Source organism: Artemia sp. Qi Xiang Cuo, chromosome 3 (genome assembly GCF_049724085.1).
Source record: "Artemia sp. Qi Xiang Cuo chromosome 3, ASM4972408v1, whole genome shotgun sequence".
Taxonomy (NCBI): domain Eukaryota; kingdom Metazoa; phylum Arthropoda; class Branchiopoda; order Anostraca; family Artemiidae; genus Artemia; species Artemia sp. Qi Xiang Cuo.
Genome location: NC_142796.1, coordinates 84,872,004 through 84,886,743, shown reverse-complemented (window position 1 = coordinate 84,886,743; position 14,740 = coordinate 84,872,004). Strand labels below are relative to the sequence as shown.

Sequence of the window (14,740 nt, the reverse complement as noted above, 5' to 3'; positions counted from 1 at the left end):
GAATTCAATTTAATTTTGCTGCGAGTCTTTGTTACGTCAACCGCAAAATTGGAGCTTTTCTTTCTCTTTTGGTTTAGTATTTTGATTTTTCTGATTTGAAATCAAGCAGGGCTCGCACTGTCCCCGATTTTTTGGGTACTTTTCCCAAAATCTATGCGTCAACCCGAAAAAAATTTGGTTTCCCGAATCCCCGAAAATCACGCAATCACGGTGCCACCCCTAGTAATTTATCACCAGTGACTTTCCCTGCCAAATACTACTTTGCATACCATATTTCTTCACTACTTTCTAGTTCATTAATTTTCGTCTCTTTTGTTACTTTGTATAAAACCAGACAGATGCAATATGCAATTGCAAATATTGCAATATACACAATTCTTCATATGTTGACAAAAAAGTATCGTCTTTATGAAATGAGTTTAAATAATTCCGAATGCAATATCCCAATCGCTATTTCTTACATCATTCGTAGTCAAGAATTTCATTTTCAAGTTGAACATAATTATATAACGCATTTACTACTATACAGCTTCAGCCTTCAGTTGGATTTTTAAATTGACAGCCGAGATATTGTTTCTACAGCTTAATTGTAAGTTTGCAGATTTTTTTTTTTTTTTTTTTTTGCTGTTTTTAGATAAGATTTTCTTAATTTTTAATACTCAATTTTCGAACGCCGGATAGAAAATACAATCTTCTTTATTAAACACTTTTACCACCCCCCCCCCCAAAAAAAAAACCTTCAATTGAGACGAAATTTAGCTATAGACTAAGCAATGTACAAAGTTGGGGAATTAAAGATTTAAACGGACGCTAACCCGAAAATACAATTCATAAAAAATTATAAATTATTGCCTATAGGGGGGGGATAGGGGGCTATCATTTTTAAATGATAATACCTCATTTTTTTTAAGCAGGGATGCCAAAAGGATGATTATTTTTTTCACTTTTAAGTGGAGACAGAAGAAAATGATATCAAATTCCCTGGGAAATCATTGAAATATTTTGATAGACCCAGGGCCCCCTATTAGGACTTGTTCATTGTCTTGCGTATTTTGCAATTTCTCATAGGCTACTGGCCTAATTTGGCTTTTGTGTGTGTCCCCTTTTAATTAGATTCTTTGGATCTTATTGAATGCCACGGCGAACCTATGACTCAGTTTTCCAATAATTTGAGGTATATCTGAATAATTTTGACATTTTTGTTGTTGTCTTTGTACCCCTTTACTCATACCCTCAAATTTTTTTAAATGGACACTAAACTGTTTAACGTTATTTTGCGTGTTTGTTTGAACCATATAGTGACCTAGTTAATTATTAAGTAACTTATTTTTCTAATGAAAGCAGAGACGGTATCCTGTCACGCTGGTATCCCTAGGGGGGGGCATAGTGAGTTGTTGTATTTAAGTTATAGTAGCTTGGTTTTTTTTTATTTTATTGAAAGCAGGGATGCCAAAATGTTGAAAAGTTGACAAAAATTAACAAGATTCTCGTGAGTTATACTTGATACAGCAGTTGCATGATTTTATCGTCCAAAGGGAAAGGGACATATGCGTCCAACCCATTTTTTTTCTTATTGATGAAACGGGTTTACTTTCAAAACATTCATTCATAAGTACGAGGCAAATTCACACTAAAACGAATTGGTGTGACGAAAGCGATATCGACATCCCCACCTAACGTTGCGCTCAAGTGACAATGGCGCCCTTGGTCCAGTGCCCAAGTTAAATTAAAAGGCCAGGTCATAACAAAAGCTTTCAACTTGGGAGGTTCAAAGAGGATTCTTTGACAGTCTTATGACCTCAGGGTACTAGATGTTGCACCGTTCTTACATATCTACAGTGGTTTAAAAAATTTGACCACACCACAAATTATGACAAAAAATAAGCACACATACAACAAATGTAACACTTGGAATATTATAACACTTTTTTCAAAGCATTGAAGAAAAGCAAAAAAGGCTAAATTCCTCTAGCTATGCTTGAAGGTTACTCTAAAAATAAACTCTTTGGAAATTGCCCTGGAAATTACCAAAGCAGAGCCATTGAGCCTTGGGTAGAGATCAAATAGGAGTTTTGGACCGTTTTGTTGTCTGCCAACTGTTTTTACCAACTGTCTTAATTTTGGTGATTCTTACGAGGATTTGGAAATCAAGGCTTAAACTCAATAAGTAATACTAAGTGTCCTAACATTTTGCTTGGATTAAAAGTGACGAACTAGGATGAAAATCTCAACATGTTCCTGGAGCTACTTCAGTCTGCATATTATTTCATTTAATTACATTTAAATAGGATGAGCTTTTCATTTTTTACCAAAGAAAATAGCTGGCACTTCATTTTTTTTTCATACCGAATAAACCATTAAGTGTTTTTTGGTTTTATTGTAATTGAAGTGTTCTCATGTGAAGTGTTCATCATGTATTTTTCAATTTGATAAATTTACTCCTTTTAGATGCAGTTTATAATTTGATTGATATTAGGTATTTATCAGTTTATAATTTGGAGTGAATCCCCAAAATAAAAAATGAATAATATCCAAAAGAGCAGCAGTTCAGCCTTAGCCTACATGACATATATTCTATAAAGAAGCCAAAAAAAACTTTAAAATGCATTTTTTTAATTATTATTAAAAACCAGTTTTTAATACAAGAAGGCTTTTTAGGAATCCAAAAGAGCAAAAAAAAAATAATCAGTATCTAAGTCGCCCATTTCAACTGTTTTAAAGGTGACAAAACAGATATAGGCAAAGGGCATTATGAAAACATTAAGCTTCTAAATTCAGCTCGATGAAAAAAACTATTAATTTTGATAATTGTTTATGCTAAGAATATATAGCTAATAGATATTTTAATTATTCGTATTATGCAAGAGTTCTGAAACACCACAGCCAATTCGTTGCTACCAAATTTTTACTTCTCTTGATGAATAACGAAGAGGACCAGTTTCTTGTGAATTGCCAGCGACTTGTGAATTTTTGAACTCATGAATAGGCTCGAATCTGTTGTAAATTTAAGCTGTGATTTGAGAAAGACTGATGAAAACATTAATGTTTGCGGTCGACATTGATCGCTCCGGCGGCACGCCGCCGACATCTTACCGGCGGCGAACCACCGAAATCTTACCGGCGGTGCGGCGCAGCGCGCTGTTTTTGGCCCTGCTGTCGCCGGTCTTCCCTCATCGGCGCGGCGCCGGGGTCTAATTAGAAGCCTCGAGTTCAAGGTGAGTCATCACCCAAATGTTTGTTCATTTGGAAAGAGATTATTAATTTCGGCAAACCGCTCAGTTCTTGATAGAATGAGTCTTTTAAGGACTAAGGCGGGTAGAACAGAGATGGGTTGAAATGATTTGGGGTCACTACATTTGTTAGAGGATTCTAAAGCTGGAAATACACGGGCAATCTTGGAAATACACGGGAAATACACCAAGCATCTGGGATATTCGGCTTGTCTAAATTAGATTATACAGACTTGAGAGCGGGTAATATGAACAACTTCTTATGACTCGAAAATATACTTGATATAAAAACCATCACGCCCTGGGTAAGACTAGATATTAAGGGAGTTAAGTGCTACATTGAATTCATCTTGGGAAAATGGTTTTATCAGGGCATTTTTACGTAAAGAAGTGTGAGGCAGAGTGCAAAAAGGAAGTTGAGTTGAATGAGAACCTGAGTGGTCATTTTATAGATATCACTAAAAGTCTTTGCTTTCTTTTTATATGAGACAATTGGAGAACCGTCCTGGATGATATCATATTTACGGTCGTTGTGTATCGTTTTTTTACGAGTCGTAGAAAAATTTCGGGGGGGGGGGGTTCAAACCCCCTAACCTCCCTGGATACGGCCTTGTTTGTCATGTAAACGAAAGACGATTTTACAGTATTTTCCAGCTAGGGACACACGGCACCAAGAGCTTAAGGTGGTGTAGTTTTTGTTTGAATCCCATAAAGAGGCAGAAGCACTACGGAACAGATATTTGATAATCGGCAGCAGATATTTGATAACCGTTCCTGCTTATCTGACCGTGAATTTGTAGAAAGGAGCGGAAGAGAGAGAAATAGTTAGAGAGAACAAGAGACTGGTATTGCAGCTTATAGTGTACCCATCAGGATATAAGCAACAAATAATACACGATCCTTATCATACCTTATATGTCACACAACGTCTCTGTCACAAGTTTCGCAGCAACACATAGACCTTCATATCAAAACTATTTTAAACTTTCCGGTTTGTTCCGAAAAGTATAACAAAACTGAAGACTGTCGTAGCTCATCCTTGTGTCTTCTGGAACCATAAGGCACAAGCCCAGCCAGAATGACTGAACCACTTCCTGCATACGTGAGTTGATTTTAAATTGTCCCGAAAAAATTGTTTTTATGAATAATCATTTGCGTTAATCTCATAGTTCATTGAGTCATTTTACCGGTGAACATGGAGAAATCTGCTAGAGCCCATGAACTGGTATACCTTTCACCATTTTTGCATAAGAATTTTAGCCTCTTAGGGAAAATATTTATTTTCAAAAGATCACAAGCTCCATCAGAGCCGAATTGGCTTCATATGACAAATAAAAGAAATCAAAACAACAGATACAGCAAGACAAAAGTTAAAAATATCAATCAGGCGTAAAAATGGACAATAAAAATTTAACATAGATTAGTAAAATATAAAATCAATGACGAAGAACTAACATTAAGTTAATGCAAAAAAAACCGAGTCCGTTGATTTTGAATTAAAGTTATCAAGTACTTTGCAGTAGGTTAGGTTAGGTACGGAAATTTTCAACGATTTGCGTTTTTCCACAAATATAGCCAAGGGCTTTATCTGGTTTCCATCACAAAACTTAAAAACCCCATTTTGACTTTTCTGCAAATTAGAAATATTGTCCTTGCGCCTTAAAATTTACTATGTTGGATAAATAGGTGAATATCCAGTCCTGGGTCTCAAGACTTTCTTCACTTTGACCAAGTTGATAGTTCAATTCGGTCGCCTTAGACTCATTATAAAATTGTCGATAAGCCTAAAAGGTTGCCCCGGGTGAGGCTCGAACTCACGACCTTAGGATTATGAGACCTACGCTCTACCGACTGAGCCACCGAGGCTTGCAAAATAAGCAATTTAAAAGAATCATTGATGACAATAATGTTCCTGGTGACATCTTAATTACCTTGCAGACTTGTTCATCTGGAATCATGGGCACCCATTTGGCCCCCCCTGGCTGAATGATGCTGCCTTATTTTTATACTTTTGTTCTGAGATTTCTATTATATAGCATTAAAAGTGCCAATTAGACGAGGTTTGCCCCCCCTGGAATTCAGCTTATGGGCGCCCATTTCTAGAATGGTTACAGGAAAAATGTAAATTTAATAAAAGGTTAAAGGCCTAGAGTTATGGGCGCCAATAAGCTGAATTTACGGGGGGGGGGGCTTACCTGGTCTAATCGGAACTTCCAATGCTTTATAGGCTTAATATAAATCTCAAAACAAAAGTATAAGGCAGAATCATTCAGCCAGTGGGAGGGCTGGAGCCCCCCACATGGCCGCTCATGCACAGAGTAGGGGCTATCGAGAAGGAAACATATTCAGAAACAATTCATACAGTCCTACATAATATACCCTACAGATTAATTGTAGCTAATACATTTTGACTGCAGCTCTACTCTACTACCCTCCCCCACAAGTACAAAAGTATAGCCTAAATGACAAATTTCTCATGCATTCTCAAAATGTGTCTCCACTGTTTCAACCCGTGTACCCGTAAATTGAATTAATTGTGACGACACAAGAACCGGAAAAACAAGAGCGACGGGAATTGGAAGTATATAATTTGGGCTATATGTTTGCACGTTAAGGGGGAGGGTAAAGTGTAGAAGAGCTGCATTCGAAATGAGTTAGCTACAATCATTCTGCATGTTGTGGAGCAAAGCATAATCACCTACGGAACAAGTACTGACAAAACTCTCCAAAAGTGACCCCGCGTACCTCAGCGCCTCTAGACACAAAGTGCTGTACTACTTAATCGCTCCGAGCCAAAGTACTTTGCTCCCAGCCAATAAATTATGCTAGAGCGTGATTCAGGCGACGAGTGACCGGAAAAGTTGTATTGAATTGTGTAACTACGCTATTTAGTTGCCATGTTCGCATAGGCATGGAATCGTCTCCGGAGACGCGGACAAAGGGTCACTTTTTTGTGTGGAGAGGATAGGTTTTGTCAGTACTTGTTCCGTAGGTGATTATACTTTGTTGTGGAGTGAGAATTGGTTTCTTAGCATGTTTCGTTCTCAATAGAAAATTAGTACCAAATAAAAGCAGTAGGCCTTATTTTATACTCTTTCGTAGCATCATGGTCGCTTTTGACATGTTGGATGTATTGTCTGAAAACCGACCATGGTATTCGGAAAGAACATAAAATAAGGAGCCTAGTGGTACTACTTTCACTTGTTTGGCATGTTTCATTTTGAAGTGATCAACCACCAAACTGATACCATATTTGTATATAATTTGACAAAAATCACTCAGTCGTAAGACCATATCCGGGAGGGGGTGTGTGTTGGAGGGTTTAACTCCCTCCCCGTGAGAGTTTTTCCCAACAAATTTTTGTGTGTTGTTTAGTTTTATTATTTTACCCCCCCCCCCCCGTCTATCGAAAAAAAAATCCTGGATGTGCCCTTGCTCAGGCGAAACTTGATTTCATCAAGCCAAAAATACAGAGAATTTGTTTTAGAAAGAAGATGACATATCACGAAACCCAAAACAACGGAGGAATATATTCATAGGGCTATATAAACAATGCGACCATCAGGGAGGGGGTGCATTGTCATACCATCAAACATGACTGGAACAACACAAAATAAGAAGTCTAATGGCACTACTTTTATTTATTCAAGTGGTTTATTTATTATAAAGTAATTTATTTTATTTATTAAGTTTTCCTTTAAAAGTGGCCAACCACTCCAGTGCTATCTTTGGTTTTATTTGGATTGTATTATTGTGTGTATTTATCTCTTATCAGCAATTACTTCATAATTTCAATAATAATAATAATAAAAAAACAAGGTCAGAAAGCTTTTGTATTTAATTTAGGACTGTGTCCGGGCATTAGGCGGGGGGAGGGGAACAATTGGAATGAGACCGACTCTGTATTGGTTTGCAAACCCAGTCTTTAGCCAGGGATGATTTCCAATCAATGAGGGGAAGGGGCTTAGGATTCGATTAAACTGAAAGCAAAGATAACATCATTTAAATATTAAATTAAAAAAACAAGTTTTTACAACTGAAAGTAAGGAGCGACATTAAAACCTAAAACGAACAGTAATTATTCCGTATATGAAAGGGGCTGTCCCCTCCTCAACGCCTTGCTCTTTATGCTAAAATTTGACTCTTTGTCGCAACTCTACTTTTTAAAATAATAAAAACTTTATCGTAAAAAGCGAGGCGTTTGAAACCTTCCCCCCCGAAATGTTTAACTCGTAAAAACGTAACAAAAATGAATATAAACAAATTTTGTATGCGTTTTTTAGTGTTTTTTTGTGTACCCCCCCCCCCCCCCGAAAAAACCCCAGATACAGCCCAGCGTAAAAACCCTCGAACATCGTGTCAGATCGAAGCAAAAAGAAACCATAGAATCACCATTGTCGAAAACCCCAAACAGAAATTCTACATCCCCCCACCTTGCATAACAAGTAAAATCACTTTTTTGCATGGTAAGCACTGATGAACGGGTTCTTCTGGTTTTTTTTCTCCACTGCTAGCAGGGCACTAAAACATCTTAGAGAGCTGTTTAAGGGCTCATTTAAACGGAAATTGCTATATCTAGTACCAAGAGCGGATCCAGGATTTTCGTTCGGGGGGGGGGGGGTTACTAATTGTCGACTCGGTTTTCGACTAATTTTACTAATTTTTACTACGGTTTTACTAATTGTCAAACTCGGTCAAAAATTTCGGGGTGGGGGGGGGTTCAAACCGGGTAACCCACCATGGATACGGCCTTGTCTAGTACGTTTTGGAATATCTAAAACATGCTATCAACATAAAATGCAATTTTTGACAAATCATTTAAATTTGTCTCCCGTGGAACGTAAACCATCAGAAAAGACGAGGAGAGACCTCAGTTACTTGTGTGAAAGAAAAATTACAACAAACTCGCAAAAATCCATTTGGCTATCTGCCAAGTAGCATAAATTAGGACATTTATGAAAATGCCTGACCAACGACAAAACTAACCCAATAGTCAAAAAATACGATGTGATATTTTTCAAAATAATTCTAATTTTTCGATTCATTTATACCAATATATTATCTTTAATGAAACTATAAGAACACATTACCATCTGTGCCTGTTATAAGCTAGTGCAACTTCTTATTCAATTCTGGACCAACTTTCTTAGTTGATGGAAATAAACGTCTAGTCCAAGGCGTTTATGAAAATGCCTGATGTACGACCAAACTAACCCAATAGTAAAAAAATACGATGGAAGATATTTTTCAAAATAATTCTAATTTTTTCTATTCATTTATACCAATATATTATCTTTAATGAAACTAAAAGAACACATTACCATCTGTGCCTGTTATAAGCTAGTGTAACTTCTTACTCAATTCTGGACCAACTTTCCTAGTTGATGGAGATAAATGTCTAGTCCAAGACGTTTATGAAAATGCCTGATGTAGGCTACGACAAAACTAACTCATTAGTAAAAATACGATGTAAGATATTTTTCAAAATAATTTTAATTTTTCGATTCATTTTTACCAATATATCATCTTTTATAAAATTATAAGGACACATTACCATCTGTGCTTGTTATAAGCTTGTGCAATTTCTTACTCAATTCTGGACCAACTCTCCTGGTTGATGTTAGGGCTCCAGCACCACGTCTGACAACAATGTCTTGCAACAACAATTGAGCTTTTTTCAAGTCTGGGCAGTTTGTATATGCCTACAAGTAAAAGGGTTTAAGAATTTAAACATGACATTCAAATATATCTTGAAGAACCTAATAAAGGTCAAATATGACTTTAAACCAGATGATAATTGGATCTAGGCATTAAGATATTGAATTTGCAGATTTACCCCCCCCCCACCCTACCGGTGGTCCCCTGTAACATTTATGGGAGCCCATCAACCACAAAAGAGGCGAGTATCCTTTGATTCAAAATTCTGCTTTAAATCATCAAAATTATAGTCAGTTGGGCATTCCCCTGTTTCCTTGCCATCACAAGTTGCACAATTTTTTTAATTAATTCGTGTGGCCAGTTAAAAATTATACACCTAAACATCAAAATTGTGTTTGTTCGAAGACAAACAAATCTTCCTCCGTTATTTTTCACAAAGTCTAATATTATTTTTAAAGTTTTCTGTGACTTCTAATGCTACTACAACTACTACTAATAACTCACTGCAGCCTGAGGCCAACGCAGCTGTGCACTCTCCTCCTCCATCCCAAGCTATTCAAATTTTCACTCTTAGCAACCTCCAATAAAGTTCCAATCGCCTTTAAATCCTTTCATAGGATCACTCCTCTCCCCATTGGTGGCCGACCTGCTTTTCGTTTGGCCTCAGATAAATAACGAAAAAGCACAATCTATAAAATGAAATCTATGAAATAAATGAATATTTATTTCTTTCATTCCACATCTATAAAACTTGGTCTAGCCACCTTGGCTTTTCTTCCACTATAGCCCAAGCAACTCCTAATGATGGCGACGAAAATGAGCGGAATAAAGTGGACAGAACTTAGCCTAGTCTGTATATTAAAAACTTACAAGAAAGGGAACTGGCACTTGTCTAAAAAAAAGTCATAAAAAGTCATTTACACCAATCATTCATTCAACAAGAACAATAATACAACAACAATTCACTCACTACTATCTTAGCCTTTCTTTCACTATAGCCCAATAAACTCCCAATGACGGCAACAAAATTTGCGGAATAAAGAGGACAGAGCTTAGTCTATATAAAAAAAAAGTACAAGAAAAGGAAATGGCACTTGTGTCGAAAAAAAAAATCATATACGACATCTACATACTACATCTAAATACGAAAAAAAATCTTAAAAAGCAAAAAGAAATTTTTGCCAATTGAAATGAAGCAAAAAGAAATTTCGCCAATTTAAAAGGACAACTTTGGTTTATCTTACATTGCTATAATAACACGACCCCCAGCCCCACAAAAAAAATAAAAAAGAATTAAGAGATAAAAATACAAAGATAAATCCTATAGAACATTCAAAAGCATAGTATTTTGGTATATAGGTAAAATATTCCAGAACCCCTTTCTTTTTTCCATTCTTTTTATTTTTCTTATTTTGCCCTTAGTTGCTCAATTTTACAGTTGGGGGGATTTTTTTTTTTTGGGGGGGGGGGGTCAATTGTATATAGAGGGGGATTTTTCGAGAAGTAGTTCTCGTCGGGGGGAATCTTCTACAGGGAGATTTTCTAGGGGAAAATGTATACGGGGAGGGAATTTTTCCAAAGAGAACTTTCCGTGGGAAGGGCTCAAATTCCTAAAGGGTTTTCGTCGAGAGAGGGGGAATTTTCTTTGGGGAATTACCCAGACATCGAGCCATTTACATATATATATATATATATATATATATATATATATATATATATATATATATATATATATATATATATATATAGAATTATATTCTGTGTAAATAAGTTTGAGAAACATATCGTGATTCCATGTTATAAACTGTATATATTTTAGATTTACATTCTACATAATTTAGTGCCAAACTAGCGACCTGTAGGTTATATTTTTGAATTCAAACATAATAGAATTAAGCTTTTTAGGCGATTTTAAACAGCTTTACATTTTTGACGTTTTACTTTGATTAAATGGAAAATTATACTGAAAAGGCGGGAAAAGAACATTTTTCGTTTCTGTCCCGAGCACAACCCTTTACAGTCAAAATGTCTTGTTGGTATTAACAGAGAAAAAGAGGGATCATTATCTGTTGGATATTTTCCCGCCAACTCTTCAATGACAATAATGGCAAGAATGTTTGTCGGTAACGCGTTTGTCAAGTTTTTAATAAGAGAATTACCCAAAACTTTCCTATTAGTTCGTGTTTTTCATTTAGTCTCAAAAGTTCTAAAGTAGCCTCTGTGCGGGCCAAGGTACTGGAGAGCACTTTTGGTATATGAATACTTTTTCCCCAGATGTGTAGGAAAAAAAATATTGCTGTTGGTACGACAGTTTGGGGTTTTGCGGATATACAACCCTGAGACTTGGTATTCTTCAGTAGGTGAGACTTGGTATTCTGAGCTTTCTAAATTAGAGATAAGAAGGGGCAGTTTGATAAACCATATCAACAGAAGCAAAATTGAAGAACATCCTAAAATAGTATGAAAACTACTTGAAAAGAATCATAAATATAAATTAACGATTTCCTCAGCGCTACACCGTCAAAAAAAAAAAAAATCCAAACTGATTAATTTAATTTGAAAATACTTTTCGTCTATTCCACTTTAAGCGTTAACGATCTGTTGATTTCCAAAGACAACCACAAAGGATGTACAAAGGATGATACAAAGGATGTACAAAGACAACTACAAAAGATGTTGATTTTTCAAGGCAGATTTAAAGGATAGATACACCTTCTAAGTCTTCTAAGCCAAGGTATTTTGGGTCTTTCACCCATTATCCTTTTTTTCTAAATTTGCTGCCCGGTAAAACTAACTGCTGCTCATTTTGAGCAATCTGTATCTCATTCCCAAATGCACTTTCATATGCATCATATATCTCATTGCCAAATGCACATTGCTTCAGTGGCAAAAAAAAGATTTACAATTTGAGAGAGAGAGAGAGATTTACTCTAAACAAACAAACAATTTAACATAAGTTTAGCGGCCACCCCAAGAAGTAAAAACTTGTCCAAGGGGGTGGCAAAAATACACTAACATAAAAAAACACAAAAAAAAAAAAAAAAATAATAACCTATCTATATCACAGTCCCCTAACAGCACCACAAACCTTAAACCTTAACATTTTCATTAAATTTGCTATCATATTCATAATCATCACCCCCAAGAGCCATAAAAATTTACCAATATCATTATTAAAAAAAAAAAAAAAAAAAAAAAAAATTCATACTTACTAAAAAGCATCCTTATAAACTTAATCTTTATAACTAACATAACTTAATTAACTTTATCAAGCCTATATCATACATATATATTAATGTTACACTAACAAGCGAGGAGGGTTTGAAATCCCCGCCCGACACCTTTATCTGACTCTTAAAAACACAATAAAAATACATATTATATAAAGAAATAAACAAATTTTTGAAGCATTTTTGTAACCCCACCCCTTTCCAAACAAAAATCCTGGACACACCCTTGACGATTACTGATCATACAGTCGAAATATCTTGTTGGTTTATTTCAATATCTTAGAAATATCCTCATTTCTTAGAATTTCCGTCCCTTGTTCCATGAAAAGCCAACATAGTTCTCATCAATATCAAAATAAATGAACGTTCAAATGGAAACGTTTATTTGTTCGTCATAGAAAGGCAGTGTAGTCTTGAAAAAAAAAACTAATTTAAGATGTTACGTCGAAAATACAATAGCAGAAGAGCGTGATACCTTTCTAAGGGTAAGTGGCAGGGGATAAACAGCAGCTATGGCATGGGCGGCGTCTAATCCCACCGTAGGCAACTGTCGGAGCTGATTAACCCAGAGTCTAGACAAGCCCGTTCCAGATTCGTCAACTTTGACTGCTTGAATATCTGTGGCCATATCAGAACTTGAATAAAAAGTGAAAGAAGCTTGCCGTTCATTCAATCTGAAAATATATTTAGGTAAACAATCGCTTTTCGAACAAACGCTCTTTGATTATTTAAAGAATAAGCCAAGAAAATAATTATATGTAACTTTGCTTTTATCCCTGTTTAAATGGAAAAATTGGTTTTTATATTTATTTCTTTATTCTTATATTACACGTTGGAGGTAAGAAACTTCAAGTAAGGAGTGACAACTGGCGGATCCAGGGACCCTCCCCCCAAAAAAAAAAAAATTCTGGTGCCCTCTTACCCTGTTTATTTCCTTTTTTTAGAATAAATTTGTCAATTTGGTCAGTTATTGGCACTTTTGTCACATTAGCCTCCCCCCAAGATTTTGCTCATTGTCGCCCTTGTCACATTGGGCCTCCTCCAAGATTTCGATCTAGATCCACCCCTAGGAGTGACTCGTGCTAATAGTAATCAAACCTCTAAAAAGGAGTTTTGACAACACTAAATACCCCAAAGAACAGAATTTTCCGGTGACTCCAAAAACGGCTACCAGGAGTTTTGTTTTCACCGAGTTTAATTGGTAATATTTCTCGTTACTTATTTATATACAAAAGTTTAATGTTCCATTCTTTCCCAGGGGGGGGGGGTTGTTACCCCTTGCTAATATCCATGGGGAACATCCTATAAAACAGGATGGCTTAAAAAGTTCGCCTTTCAAACGGTGGAAATGATGACCCTGTATATAATTTTTTATTTTCCAAACCCCCACAGTCCTAACAAATATTCGAAAGGTGTATTTTTTAAGGATAAACCCCATTCTCGAAACATTGCTTTACGAATATTAAACTTAAAGGAAAAAACATGAGTTGATGGAGGAAGTAGTAAATCTTCTGTACATTTAAGAGAACCTTGGGTCAAACAGCTCGTAGTAACCAACTGTAAATAAAGAGCAACCCTTGTCAATAGAAATCGAAATTCAAACAAAAATTTGGATCAAACAAAATCTATTATTTACGATCATTCTAAAATGTAATATTTTTAATGATACTCGTTAACAGCTACTAGAAAATGAAAATTCGCATGATTTTTGAAACAGACATTACCCCCCCCCCCCACAAAGGGATGCAATCCTTATAAAAGAAGGTAATAAAATTCAACAGGTGTGAGAGACAACAGAAATTATCACGTATATCAGGGGCTACCCCTCCTTAGCCCCACGCTCTTCACCCAAAAGTTCGGCAGTTTGTCCCAATTTTTTAAGAACAACTGTTGAATTGGAATAGAAAGAATTTTAAATCACTATATAATTTTCATTTCTGAGCCCCCCCCCCCCCCCCTGTATTTACAGGATAATTTCTGCTCGTTTTGAGTTTCAATGTCACTCTTTACTTTCATTTGAAAAATCTTGTTTTTTTTATTTAATATTCATAAGATTTTAGTAAATTTGGCAACAACTGAATTTAAGTCTCAGAAAATTAGTCTTATTTGGCTTGCTATTTTTCGTCCATTTTTCTTGCTATTTTTGCTATTTTTCCAAATGTAGGTTCTAAATAAGCATAGAATTCCAGAATTTCTTTTTATTAGAAGCCGAAGTACTTGTTATATGCTTCAAATAAAGTCTAAATCTGGTTTCTTTGGCCTATTCACAATGAAATTTCACTTACTAACATTTAGCTGACGCTCATAGAACTTTCCACAAATTTTCGATTTTGCCGCAGTTTTCAAGATAAAGCATAAGTCATTGCGAATTGAGTTGAAAAATACTTTTCAATAATAGTATTAGTTTTGTTATGAATAGAAGTCACACTATTGAATAAAAGCACTAGTAGTTTATAAGTTTCAAGTTTTAGAGAACAGGGGGGGGGGATTCTCCCTCCCCCCTCCGAATCCACCTTGGACCAATTCATACCTGAAAACCATGATTTATGAAGATTTTTATTTTGGTAATTTAAAAAATTACATATTTTTAGGGCAATATTGCATTTTCTCCAGTGTTGTCAC

The 14,740-nt window shown here is 35.7% G+C and overlaps 1 protein-coding gene and 1 non-coding gene across 2 annotated transcripts in view; both read right to left on the bottom strand.

Moving 5' to 3' along the window:
* Positions 1-5,023: 5,023 nt before the first annotated feature.
* TRNAM-CAU (transfer RNA methionine (anticodon CAU)) lies at positions 5,024-5,096 on the bottom strand. The gene has a single exon. It is a non-coding gene; the product is annotated as a tRNA-Met (tRNA).
* A 3,594-nt stretch (positions 5,097-8,690) lies between these two features.
* mms4 (Methyl methanesulfonate sensitivity 4) overlaps positions 8,691-14,740 on the bottom strand; it is a 33,539-nt gene continuing 27,489 nt past the window's right edge. The window contains exons 6-7 of the mRNA XM_089087189.1: positions 12,594-12,792; positions 8,691-8,932 (exon numbers count right to left, since the gene is read on the bottom strand). Of these exons, the coding sequence (XP_088943315.1) occupies positions 8,768-8,932; positions 12,594-12,792 (364 nt within the window). The 3' untranslated portion in view covers positions 8,691-8,767. The remainder of the gene's footprint in view (positions 8,933-12,593; positions 12,793-14,740) is intronic.